General features: G+C 43.7%; 1 protein-coding gene across 3 annotated transcripts in view; it reads left to right on the top strand.

The window, feature by feature from the left end:
* The window catches only part of TEX14 (testis expressed 14, intercellular bridge forming factor), a 3,435,352-nt gene that overhangs the window by 2,605,977 nt on the left and 815,550 nt on the right, over positions 1–13,825 (top strand). For 2 of the 3 annotated variants that reach the window (XM_044054283.1, XM_044054282.1), the window contains one exon: positions 11,567–11,629. In XM_044054283.1, the coding sequence (XP_043910218.1) occupies positions 11,567–11,629 (63 nt within the window). The remainder of the gene's footprint in view (positions 1–11,566; positions 11,630–13,825) is intronic. The other variant, XM_044054281.1, reaches the window with a different exon arrangement.

Raw genomic sequence — 13,825 nt, forward strand, 5'->3', positions numbered from 1 at the left:
GCTTAGTTCAAATAGCTTAAAAGGCTATTCTTTCATATTTTATTCTAGTTGTTTGAACCTGGATAGTTGGACCCTGTCCACTATCTGATGGTTTAAGCTAACTAAACTTCAGGGTGCTCACAGTGCTTCATTTCTAAGTTTGGTTAAATACCACAACCAAGGACAAACCTCTCCGATGTTCCACCCAGTCAGAGGGAGGAAGCAGCATTACAAATTACAAAGTTGCTAGAAAAAAGAGCCATCCAGGAGGTCCCTCCAGACCAAACTGGATCTGGAATCTACTCAAGATTCTTTTTAGTGCCGAAGAAGACACGGGACCTGAGGCCAGTCTTGGACCTAACATTTCTAAACAGTTCACTAGACAGTTCAATGTTCCGGATGGTCATGGTTCAGTCCATTCTACCATTATTACAGAATGATGACTGGATGTGCTGAATCGAGCTTCACGACACGTACTATCATATCAAAATGAACAGGTACTCCAGAAGGTTTCTCCTCTTCCAGCTGGGAGACAGTCATTATCAATTCATAGTACTCCCCGTTGATCTCACCACAGCCTCCTGAGTGTTCACCAAATGCATGGCGGTAGTAGCAGTTCACTTGAAACTGCATGGATTCAGCATATTTCCTTACCTAGACAACTAGCTCCTAACCACATAAACCAGGCATCTACTACTACAAGCCAGGGACTATCTGCTACATCTAGCCCCTACCTTGGGTGTCACAATCAACACACAGAAATCATAGCTACAACCCATACAGTTGATAGACGTTATAGGAGCATGTCTGGACACAGCCAGTTGTCTAGCCTACCTACCTTCGGACAGGATTTCCACTTTAAGATCGCATATCAAACAAATTCTGGACATTCCAAAGCCGCCAGCAAGTCTAGTCCTCAGAGCTTTGCAATAACTCTGATTCCAACAGCATGCTTACACATGAGAATCCTTAAATGGGCTCTGACGGTCCAATGATCTTTAGACCTCTACCCGCTAAATCACCCTATCAAGTTGTCCCGGGTGTGCAGTGACTTGCTTCTGTGGTGGCTCCACTCAAAACAAGTCGAACAAGGACAACCATTTGTTCTTCCTCCCCCCAACACCACGTTGACCACAGACACGTCTCACCTGGGGAGGGTGGGCATTACCTGGGTCATATGGTCCAAGGCACTTGATCGACACAAGAGACCAATTTACATGTCGGTGTTCTAGAGATGAGAGCAGTGCTTCTAACGTTGCAAGCACTTCAGAGCTTTCTCCCTCTAGGGATTATTGTGATACAAATGGACAACATGTCTGTGGCATGTAAGGAGTGAGGGTTTGGCAATGGGCAATCTGCTCCAACCATTTCCTAGTTGCAAAGCACATTCTGGGGAAGTCCGACATTCTGTCAGATGGGCTCAGCAGAGTTATCCTGATGCCTCACAAGTGATGTCTAAATCAGTCAGTGGCAAACATGATTTTCCACAAATGGGGAAAACCCTGTTGCAACATCTTTGCATCCCCTTTCAATAACAAATGCAGCAGGTTCTTTTCCCTGATTCCTCCTCAGCGACAGTCACAGAGAGATGATCTAGTCCATGTTTGGCCCTTCGGTCTTTTTTATGCTTACCCTCCCCTACCCCTCATACACAGATTTCTTCAGAAAGCACAGAGGTTGAAGAGCGGAGTGATCCTCATTGCCCCTTTTGGCCTTGACAGGTCTGGCTCCCCTTCCTTTGGTGTCACCTAATATGCCCTCCATGGACCCTTGACCATATCCAGATCTCCTTCCCAATCCATCGGGGCACATTCATCCAGATCTTCCAGGACTGAAACTAACTGCATGGCTTCTCCAATTCTGATGATGGCTAAAAATACACCAGGCTTTCTTCCCCAGTTCAAAGGATTTTAATATTCTCACATAAAGCTTCTTCCAGAAAAATCTATAAAAGTAAATGGAAAAAGTTCTCGATATGGGTTTATCAAAAACATTTGGATCCTTTTACAGCTCCTATCTCTGCAGTTCTATATTTTCTTGCTTCAGTTTTCCAAGATGGGGCAAAGTTTTCTACTGTTTAGGTGCAACAGGCAGCCATCTCAAATTACCACATTGGAGAAAATTCATCTTCTCTTGTTTCATCTAAATTGTGTAAGACCTTCCATAAGGGTACCTTTTTACTTAGACAACCTATAAAGGACCCCATGCTTCTTTGGTACTTAACCATGTTTTTACAAGCTCTCATCCAAACCCCTTTTGAACCCTCAGCCAGAGTACATTTAAAATAGCTTTCCTGGAAAACTGCCTAGTTGGTAGCCATCAGTTTAGCTAGAATGGTGTCGGAGTTGCAAGTTCTATCATCCAGACCTCCATATTTGACTTTTCACAAAGATAGAGTGACGTTGCATACTGATCCTTTTTTGCCCAAAATTGCGTCTGAAAGCAATATCAGTCAGGTCATCAACTTACCAGTTTTCTTCCCCATTCTACAAAACAAGGGTGAATACCCTCTTCATCTTCTAGATGTTCATAGCCAATTACGTTTTTACGTAGATAGAACAAAATCCTTCCGAAAAACATAGCAGCTGTTTGACTCCTTCTCAAATATTAGAATAGGAAGGCCAGTTTCCAAAGTCACTTTGCCTAAATGGATTACTGATTGCATATCTCATGTATATTCTTCCAGAGGTATTCCACTGCGTAAGCATGTGAAAGCTCATTCTACTAGATCTGTGTCTACATCTCAAGCCTTCTGTTCCAGAGTTTCGATTGAGGACATTTGTGCAATTGCTACTTGGTCGAACTCCCATACCTTTATTGCACATTACAAACTGAATATTGTTTGTAGAAGTAGAGCTGCCTTTGGTTTTGCAGTGCTCCGGAATATCCTTCCATGATGACCACCTAAGGTTATTGTAGTGGGGGACGGTATCCCACATGTTGAGGAATGAATGAAAATGACAACATCAGATAAAGAACTTATGTACTCAGCATAACATTCCATCTGTGTTGTCCATTTTCATTCTTCCTCAACCTTCCCCCCTCCATCCCCCTGACCTTTACTGTGAAAGACCTGACGGATATGTTTATAGGAACTCAGTTGCTGTTTGAGCTGCTGAACTTTAACCTATTTTTTTTTCTAAATCTGTATATAGAGAGTAATATGCTATAAATATGTTAGCAGCAAATTCGATCTGAGGTAATCTGGGGGAATGAAGTATTATGGGTAAGGGAGGAGCTCAAGAATCGAATCTTAGAGCTATGGAAAGCGGCCAAGTCAGATCCAAGATTTGGATCCGAACCCACAGGTTGAGGAAAAGTGAAAATGGACAACACAGATGGAACGTTCTGGTAAGTACATAACTAATTTTTCCTCAGGTGAAACTGCTTCATCTAGGGCATTAACTGCATCATTTGTTGCCTCATGTCCAAGCTGTTAATCATTCTCGAAGAATGCTCTTTTTATCATCAATCTTACAGGTCTTGTCTGAATGCCAAGGGAAACAGAAAATTTGATCTTTGAATTTCCAAGTCTCAGACCTTACCCAGGTAATCTCACCTGTTTTGCAGTGTCTTCAGATCTGAAGTTGTTTTTATTTGCTGTTCAACCTGTGAGACTCGATTCCAGCACGGATCTGACTCGGCCGTATACTCCAGCATCAGATCCAATACCCAAGCTCCTCCCCTACCCATAATGCTCTGCTCTTTCTCCTCTCCTCAGATCTCGTTTGCCACTCATTCCGAACAGCACGGGTCACGTTACTCCAAGCTCCTAAACAGTTTTTTTTGGGTATCTGTAAGTTAATTTCTTGAGTTTTTTCTTCCTTTTCTTCTTCTTCCTACCCTGTTTTCTCCTACCTTTCGTATACCTGTGTTGGGCATTCTGGTTTAAAAAAATAAATTTCCTGCTACCTCCGTCTCTCTCTCTCTGTCTTCTTTTATTCTTGTTTTTTGAGTGTGTGTGTTTGTGTGTGTGTGTGTGTGTGTGTGTGTGTGCGCGCGTGTGCGCGCACGCTTGGGTTTTCTTTTTCTTCTTATTCCCATGGCCGAGACTCCAAAGTCGGGGTTCAAGAAGTGCACGGATTGTGGCCATAACATTCCTCCATCTGATTCCTACACTTTCTGCATGGTGTGTTTCAGAGTTTCCCATTTAGATGCCTCCTTCTCAATTTGCGTGGCCTTCGACCCCCGCGCACTTATTAACAGAAGGAATAAGCTTATTTTGAAGGGCCTACTTCTTCCTCCTGCAGAGGTCTTTTCTTCCTCGGCCCCAGCTTCTGGGAATCAAACTCCCACTAAGGCGTCTGGGGAAGGAGAAAGGGCCCGACAAAAAGAGAAGGATCGGCTGAGGAAGAGCCCGCCTGAGCGGTCTTCCTCGGCAGAATCACACTCTAAATCTAGGCCCGAGCTAGCCCAGGGTAATTCTATGCTCCAGTCCCCTCACTTTTCCCCAGAGCCGGAGAGTTTGAGGGCTAGGTCCCCTACCTCTTCCTCCCCTCATTTTCATTCCCTGGCCAGAGTTGGTGGCTTCTTCTGTCTGGTCCACTCAGAGCCTGTCCAGAGTTGAGGTGGACAGGATGATGTTGAAGTTTCTTCGGGCCCAGATTCAGCTGAAGTCTTGCCTGCTCCATCTCATTCCTTAGCCGTGAGCATGCAGTCTGGTTTCCTCCCGAAATCTCCTTTTCTGATCCGACCTTCAGCTTCAGAGTCTTTGGGTCCAAGGTTTCTGGGTGTTGAGCTGTCGGTGCCGATGGTCCCTTGTACCGCAACGCAGACAGTTACCTTGAGCAGTTCAGGTCCGATGTCGTTAGAGTGAATTGAATCTTGGAGCCATAGGTTCGGCGTCAGCTGTGAGGGGCTGTTGTCGACTGCAAGGCTGTTGGAGTTGTCCCTTCTCCTCAGGGCTTTGGCACTGGGAAGCTCGGCTCCTACTCCCCCCTCAGTGCTGGAGGCAGCAGCCTGGCAATCTCCAATGCTGACCTTTTTGGTTCCACCGGGCTGCCTTCTGGAGTCCACTCGCCTTTGATGTTCGAGGTGGTGGAGAGGGCCCTTTCGGCTCCTTCGAGAACCTTGATACTTTCATCCTCGGATTCTGCCTTGGCTCCTTCTGTTTCTGGGCCCAAGTCTTCTGTCCTGCCCCCTCAAAGACAGCCTGTGGCCAAACCGCCCCAGGAAGTTTCTCTTCAGGAATCCCCCGAAGCTTTCGAGTCCTCCTCGGAGTTTCCCCCCAAGATGGCTCCTCGGAAGCATATGTGCTAGAGGAGGCGCTTAGACTCCCCACTGGAGTCCCTCACTAACGATGCAGACATGGATATAGGGGAGGGTTCCCACCGGTTCCCACCCCCTGATGATATCTCTTTTGTGGACATCATGGAAATCCTATGCCAGCGAGGTGGGTTGTCTGCCCTCAAGCCCAACCCCAACAAGTCTATATTCCTGGAGGCATTTGGCACAGGACCTTCTACTTCTTGGGTGTCACCCCCCCCCCCACACACACACACACACAGATCCCTTGGTGGATTTGATTTCTAGTAGGGCATGGAAGGAACCTGACATGGTTGACCCCATCCCCTAGCACCTGGACAAGGTTCTCAGTGCTCCATTGGACAGGCCCCATTGGTCAAAGGGTTCCCCAGTCGATGCCATGTTGTTTGCGGCAGTCACCAATAAGGAGCTGACCAAGAAGAGCTCCTCAGTCCATCCTCCAGACAGGGAGTCTAGGGTGATGGACCTCTTTTGGGAAGCGGGCATATGCTTCAGCCAACCTTTGTTGTGCGTGTGCTGAATTATTTGGTTCATGTAATCAGACTGCAGAGGGACCTGATTAAGGAGGACGCTGAGTTTGCCCCGGGGTCCATGTCAGCAGAGGAGAAGAGGGTTTCCTCCTCCCGTGTGGCCACCCTAACTGTTATTTCTAACATGTCCATGAGGCTGCTTTCTCATGTGACTGAGGGCACCTGTAGGGCTGCTGAGACCATTGCTGCCATCAGGTGTCACGCCTGGCTCCGGCTTTGTTGTTGGGTTTTTTTTCAGAACCTTTCAATGCATCATTTACAAATGCTTCCTTTGACGGTTCAACCTTGTTTGGCAAGACTATTCGTGACACTCTGACCCAGAAAAAAAAGACAGGAAGACCTTGTCTGCCATCAGGATGCACTTCTCTACATTCCAAAGACACTTTTCGAGGAATCAGCATGGAGTCAGAAGTCTCAGGGTTTTTCCCAGGATGCTCAGGGTTCGTCAACCCCCAATGGCAGAGGGGGAAATGACAGACGCTGCCCTCATGGCAGAGGGGTCTGAAGAACCAGGGGTCTCGAGATTCATTCTCGGACAGACCCTTTCAACAATCCTCAGGGATTGCCCGACTGGTCTGCTCTGTAGGCAGTTGGGGGGTGTCTCTCTCTCTCTCTCTCTCTCTCTCTCTCTGTGCACCCAACAGCCTGGGAGTTCATCACAAACAGTTGTTGGGTACTGCAAATAATATCCAGCGGTTATTCCATCCCATTCCTTCATCCTCCCTCTCCAATGAAACACCTCCCAGACATTCCACCTAGTCAAAGGAAGGAGGCAGCCATTGAGATCGCCAGGCTGCTTGAAAAGCAAGTCATCCAGTCATTTCCCCTAGACCAGTCTGGATCAGGCATTTATTCCTGGTTCTTTTTGGTGCCAAAGAAAATGGGGGACTTAAGACCCATCCTGGATCTCTCTACCCTGAACCTGTCCATTGCCAAGACGAAGTTTTGGATAGTCACCCTTCAGTCCATTCTGCCCTTTCTGCAGATGAATGACTGGATATGCTCGGTGGACTTTCAGGACGTGCACTATCATATCAAGATGAGCAAACGCTCCAGATGATTCCTTCACTTCCTGCTGGGAGCCAATCATTTTCAGTTCAGAGTGCTACCCTTTGGACTCACCATGGCCCCCCCCCCCTGGGTGTTTGCCAAAGTGAGGGTGGTAGTGGCGGCTCACCTGCAGCTGCAAGGGTTTCGAGTCTTTCCCTACCAGGCGATTGGCTCCTTTCCACTCCCTCCAGGCATTGACTGATTCAAGCCAGGGATTGTCTTCTTCACCTAGCCCCTTCCCTGGGCATCACGATAAAGCTTGCCAAGTCGAACCTGGTACATATTCAGGTGTTGGACTTCATAGGTGCTTGGTTGGATATGATATAGGGAAGGGTATTTCTGCCTCTAGACAGGTTATTGTCTCTTCAGCATTACGTAAAGTCTATCCTTCAGACCCAGCTTCCCCATGCAAGTATGATTCTTCAGGCATTGGTGTCCATGGCAGCCTTGATCACCCTTCTACCAACCGCATGCCTTCACATGAAGATTCTTCAGTGGACCTTAGCAGTTCAATGGCCCCTTCTCGACCTTTTATTGTCGTATCCGATCCAGATGTCCCGAGTTTGCAGAGACTCTTTTCAGTGTTGGTTTCAATCCCCAGACCTTCTTCTGAGCCACCCATTTGTTCTTCCTTCAGCCTCGATCACTGTGACCACAGATACCTCCCTGCTTGGGTGGGTGGGGGCATTGCATGGGATAGACAGTCCAAGGCCCGTGGTCTTCCCTAGAGACCAGTCTGCATATCAGTGTCTTTGAGATGAGGGCAGTGCTTTTGGCGTTGCAAGCTCTTCATGCCTTTCTTCCTACTGGGGTGATTGCCACCCAGACAGACAACATGTCAGTAGTCTGGTACATCAACAAACGGGGGAACCAGGTCTTATCCCCTTTGCCGTGAGACCATGAGATTGTGGGAGTGAGTGATCTCTTCCGACCATTTTCTGGTGGCAATGTATATTCTGGGGAAGTTCAACATTTTAGCGGGCAGGCTTAGCAGGTTTATTCTGATGCCTTACGAGTGGTGTCTGAATCCGTCAGTAGCAGACATGATCTTCCAAATGTGGGGCCATCCTTGCTGTGATCTCTTCTCTCCTTCCAAAGCAAAGTGCAGCAAGTATTTTGCTCTGATCCCCCTTGGGAGGAGTGTCCCAGAGGCGCACTAGTGCATCCTTGGCCCACTGGTCTGCTTTATGCTTATCCTCCTCTTCCTCTGATTCCCAAGTTTATTCTGAAAGCACAGTGGTTGGGGAGCTCAGTCATCCTCATTGCCCCATTCTGGCCTCATCAGGTTTGGTTCGCCACTCTGAGGTCTCATCTAGTGTGTCATCCTTGGACCATGGATCCTGTTCCAGATGTGATCGCCCACCTGTCAGGGGTCCTCACCCGGATTTAGTCAGCCTGAAGCTCACTGCTTGGTTGCTTCAGTTTTCCTGATGGCCAGGATTTCCGGGCTCTCTTCTCCTGTCAAGAAGATCTTGATTGTGGCTCATAAGGCTTCTACTAGGAAGATCTTCTTCAGCAAGTTGAAGCGTTTTTTTGATGTGGGCTTCTCAGCATGATCTGGATCCTTTCTTAGCTCAAGTCTCTGCCATTTTGGATTTTCTAGCCTATATTTTTGATACCGGGGTACTATTAAAGTTCATTTCGCAGTGATTTCTAATTTCCATGTGAGTGAGAATTCGGCTTTCCTGGCTTTGTCCAAGCTCTACAAGTCCTTCTTCAAGGGTGCCTTTCTTCTTCAGCTCCTATCAAGGCCCCACGCCTCCTTGGGGTCTAACTTTGGTTTTACAGGCATTGGTTTCCCCTCCATTTGAACCAGCTACCACTGTTGATTTACATTTCTTGGAAGACGGCTTTGTTGGTGGCTATTACCTCAGCCAAGAGGATTTCCAAACTACAGACGTTATCTATCAAGCCCTCTTATTTGGTCTTTCAAAATGACGGAGTGTCTCTTCGGAATAACCCATCCTTCTTGCCAAAGGTGGCTTCTGAGGCGAACATTAACCAGGTTATTAATTTGCCAGTTTTTTTCCTGAATTACCAGACGAAAGGGGAATGTTCACAGGCAGCCACATTTGTGTTTGCATAAAACTAAAAGTTTGCAAAAGTCGGAACAGCTTTTCGTGTCTTTCTGAAAGCCTCGTCTGGGAAAGCCTGTTTCTAAGTTTACTCTTGCTCATTGGATTTCTGAGTGTAGTGCTTTGGCCTGTCATTCCAAAGTTTTGTCGCTACAGGGTCCCATCCAGGCACATTCCACCAGATCAGTATCTACTTCTGTGGCCTTTTGGTCTAGGGTCCTTATTGATGATATCTGTTCTGCTGCTACCTAGTCATATTTGGATACCTTTATTTCATATTGCAAACTGGATACTATTTCCAGAAGCAGGGCATCCTTTGGTTCAGCTGTGCTCTGGAACATCCTTCCATGAGGGCCACCCAAGATTATTGTAGCTAGGGACTCTGTCCCACAGGTTGAAGAACAAATGAAAACAACAACTTCAGATAAAGAAGTTATGTACTTACCATAACGTTCCATCTGAGTTGTTGCTTTTCATTTGTCTTCAACTGTCCCTCCCTCCTTCCCCCCTGCCTTTTTTTTGGCTGTGTAGTGGACTGGACAGAGGCAGCTGTTGGCTCCTTCTTGGCTAGAGCTGCGTGTGTTTCTATGCCTCTCTTTTGGTCAGGGATGTGATATTGTTATACTAGATTGGTTTGCAGTTCTGCAGCAAACTCGATCTGAGGGGAGGAGGGAGAATGGGGCATTATGGATAGTGGAGGAGCTTGGGTGCTGGATCCAATTCTGGAGTATATGGCCTATTCAGATCCATGCCAGATCCAAGTCCCACAGGTTGAAGACAAATGAAAAGCAACAACTCAGATGGAACGTTATGGTAAGTACGTAGTTTCTTTTTTGCTTAGTTGTTATTTGTTCAGCATGTAGCCCTGCCCAATTCATTAATCTATCCTGCAATAATGCCCCACAGTCTTGATCTTCCTTATTGTTTAGCACTGTGGTTATGTTTTTTTTCGTGCGAGTCTCATCCAAAGTGCCCACTTGCATCTGTATCAATAATTCCAGCTCAAGTCAACATATACTCACACTTGAGTTTTTAATCCTGATTCTTCTTCAATAGTTCTTCCATAATATCTCCATTCGATTTCATAGCTTCTACCATTTTGTTTTCATATACCATCACTTCAGCAATATAGCTCTTTAGTTTTGCAGATACTTTATGAATTTCACTCTTGAAGGATTATTTTAACTCAGACTATGACTCTAACATTGTTGGTATCCCTAGAAAATTTATTTTGCTAACCATCCATCTGTTCAGTCACTTATCATTCTCTCTTCATATTTGAACCTTCACATTCTATATATTCTATACCTCCTGCAATTTGACTGTTTACCCATGTTGGTCTTCAGCATTTTACTAACCCTGATTTTTATTTTTTTAACTCATCAAATAGCAAGAACAATTTGGGAAAAAAAAAAACAACTTACAACCCTTTAAAGTAAAATAACAGTAATACATGAGTGTCCGTCCAGAGAGCTCAGCTAGTCAGGACATCAGCAGCATCTCTGGAAGTCTTTTGTCTTCCTTTTTGAGGTATTGTTCAGGGCTTCAATTGGTGGATGAGTGTGCTGCTGAATTAAACCCTCTGAAGATAATTTTATTGCATCGTATGTGCTGTAACTTCAGATCTTTTAGGGTTCTTATTCTGCAGGGCAGGAAGTTTTCTGTTACTACGCTCAGTTTAGTAGGTATTTTCTTTTTTCAACAATACAGTTGTTTTGTCACTATAAATATATATATTGGATTGGATTTTTCTCTTGCTTCTTGCAGGAAAGCCTCCTCTCCCTTTATCAGTGAACACTTAAGACAACTGAAGAGAATAAGGAGGCTTCTGAAGAAAGACAAATGTACTGTGAGAGACAACTTTGTAGGCAAGAGGGTAGTTGTGCTGCTTGACTGTTATCCTGAATGAGAAGCTCTTGTATACCCGATGTTATGGAAGGTGCAACCTAACTAACCCTTGCTGCAGTGCAATTTTGGTATTTCATTGCAGTCTTTGTTTGCCAAGCTGTGTTATTTAGCATATAAAGACCTGCCCATTGCAGACAAAACTGAAACTTTTAGAAGCGTTTTCTGATTTCATAGGTAAGCTTGTGTACCATTTCTGGAATGAGAATTAACTTCAGTTTGTGAGCATGAACTGTCAGGGGACTTTTTTTTATAGAAATTTTGTTCACCTAATTCTACTGGTAGTCAAGCTGAGCCATCAAGTAATTTATCTTGTCTTCAGGTCTTGTTTTCCCACTATGTGAGTTATCTTACGAATGCCTAATCCTCGTTATTTTCACCCTCGAGGGAGCTACTCGGAATATGTTACCATTGTGGAAGATCTGCTGTATCCCATTTTATAGAACATAGGACTTCTCACCCCTAGCAGTAGTTTTAGTTGAGGAATATTGTATGCACATGCATATTATTTTTGGTTTCCACTGATCTGTAAGTGTTTGGGCCTCTGATTGCAGTTTGCATACTGTGACAGATTATGAAGAACAAATGAAGGTGCTAAATGGATGGTTGAAAGTAGCTGGCTTCCAATATGTTCTGATGATGTATTTGGAAATGTTATGACAAGCTTTAAAATGAGAAGGGAGAAGTATCAATACAGTAGTGTTCTGTATATGCCACTCTTTGTACATTAGTCACAGTTGACTTCTTTGTTTTGTCTTTAAGCAGCTCTGTGGACGTTCCCAAAGTTGATGATTTAACAACTAAAAATTGCCAAAATGCAGATACGTAAGTTGGAAATGTGCCAAAATGTTGATTTTCTTTTATGTAGCAGTAATTTGTGTTGTAATTAGTGAGTGTCATAATATAATAACTCACTTAAGGGGTTGTGGGAATTCTTCAGGTCTGAAGAAAACATACTTCAATGTCCTGCATATTTCAGTTTTAAACTGCCATCGGGTTGCATGAATGTGGTTCACAGCACAAATGTTCAAGGCTGAGAAGTTTAAACATTGAAATGCTTTTTTCTAATGAAAACAGTAAAAATTAAAACTCACTTTAACAGTTTAAAAGCAGTTTTATCTTGGGGGGCTGTGGTACCTGTGCCTCCCCCCAGTACGCGCGCGCACACACACAAACACACACACACACACACACACACACGTTACTTATTTAATACTAGCTCTGAGATCACTGTACCTTGGAGTATGGAGATTTCTCAGAGATACTGAAGTGACAGAATCTGTATATAAGAAAGCATACTTCACTGTTTGCCTTTCTGAGTATTAAACACAAGTGCATCAATACTTGGTCATTGTTTTATTTTGATGTAATGTTTACAACTGTTGCTGTTATTTTAATTCCCAAAACTCACTAGTTAACTGTAAGGACTGGAGCTTGTGTGTTGCTCTTGCATAATTATTCAGTTTATATGGGCTCTGTGTTAATGATGTATAATGCTAGGAAACATGAATCTAGATTTTTTAAATTTTTTTCTGTAAACAATAAAGAATGAAAAGTATGTTTTTCTGTTAGGCATGCACTGAAGTGGCATTATTCTAAGTTACTAACATGAATCCTTTTTGATTTACGAACATTAAAGATTATTCTGGAAGCACAGCTTAAAAAATGGAGCCAAGGTAAAGAAGAGATGTAAACTGATATGATCTTATTGCTTCATACTGTAAATAATAAAATGGACATTGAGCAGTGAATAACATATAATGAGCTGTTTCTCAAAAAAAAAAAAAAAAAACAACAAAATAAAATAAATCTTTGCAGGCAATATATTACTCTTCTCCCAGGCATGAACACTACTCCCAACTGTCATCAAAATCCAAGTGGCTACCAATCAAATAAAATAAAGTGCTGATCTACTCTTTGGTTCTTGCAATTAAAAACTCATGAAAGATAAAGACATTTAATCATTTTGCTGTTGACATCAACAGACAATCCTTATATCCTCCAGTGTACAAACCAAAGCCCATCACTGCAAATGCCACAAAATTAACTAGCCATCAGTAGCTGCAATTTCTCCATCTCTGCCCCTAAAGTAGGTAAATCATTGTCTAGCTTTCCTAAGGATACCACCTTCAGGAAATGCCTTAAAAACACATCTAGAATGCTACTACATGTGAATGCATTTAGGACATAATCACCAGCAAAGAGTACAGTTTTAGATGCAGAGCAGTGCCATCATCAGTTAAAATGATGCAAGCATGATGTTGCCATCACATTTCTTCTATTTCTCATGTATGCAGGAAATATTCTAATGACTTTTCCAAAATAATTTTTCCAGTAATATTCTGGCAGTTAGCACAGAAGTTTAGGATAACGATTGCTCATGTAGTTTAGGGATTGATTCCCTCAGCCTCCATTTGCCTGCTGTGTGGCTATGACTAAATCACTTAGACAGTGATTTTTGACTGAGTTTGCAAAAGGACCATGTGTATCAGTGCTCTAACCATGCTAACAAATAAACCAAATAAGAAATAAGTGGGAACCAACCAAAGTCAACCAAGCTGTTACCCTTTATTCTGTACACCTTCATTTTTGTTGCCGGTTTTGTTTTATGATGTGAGGAAGATGGTTATGGTGTTTACCCAGTTCAAGGAAAAATCATCTGCAGGCTTAAAAAAAATGACAAGCATTCTTTTGATATCTTGAGATTCTTGCTATACTTAAGCATCAGAATCCCTCTATTTCTACATCTATTTTGATTTCTTATACTGCGAAATGGCATGGATGGGAACTGCCATACTGAAGTGATATTGCTTTTCAGATTATTCATCTTCCTGTCACAGTGCAGTTTTTGTCCTTTGATATGGTGCAGCCTAGGCATAATAAATATGTTTTTTTCTCATTGAATTTATAATGACAGTGCTGCAAATTACTGACTTCTTAGATTGTCTTTGGAAGTAGTGTTGGACTTCCTTTTTCACTAAATTACTCAGAGTAATGCTAACTTTAGGCTGCTAAAAGCAT

This window comes from Protopterus annectens, chromosome 13.part0 (genome assembly GCF_019279795.1).
Source record: "Protopterus annectens isolate FY-2018-M chromosome 13.part0, PAN1.0, whole genome shotgun sequence".
Taxonomy (NCBI): Eukaryota; Metazoa; Chordata; order Ceratodontiformes; family Protopteridae; genus Protopterus; species Protopterus annectens.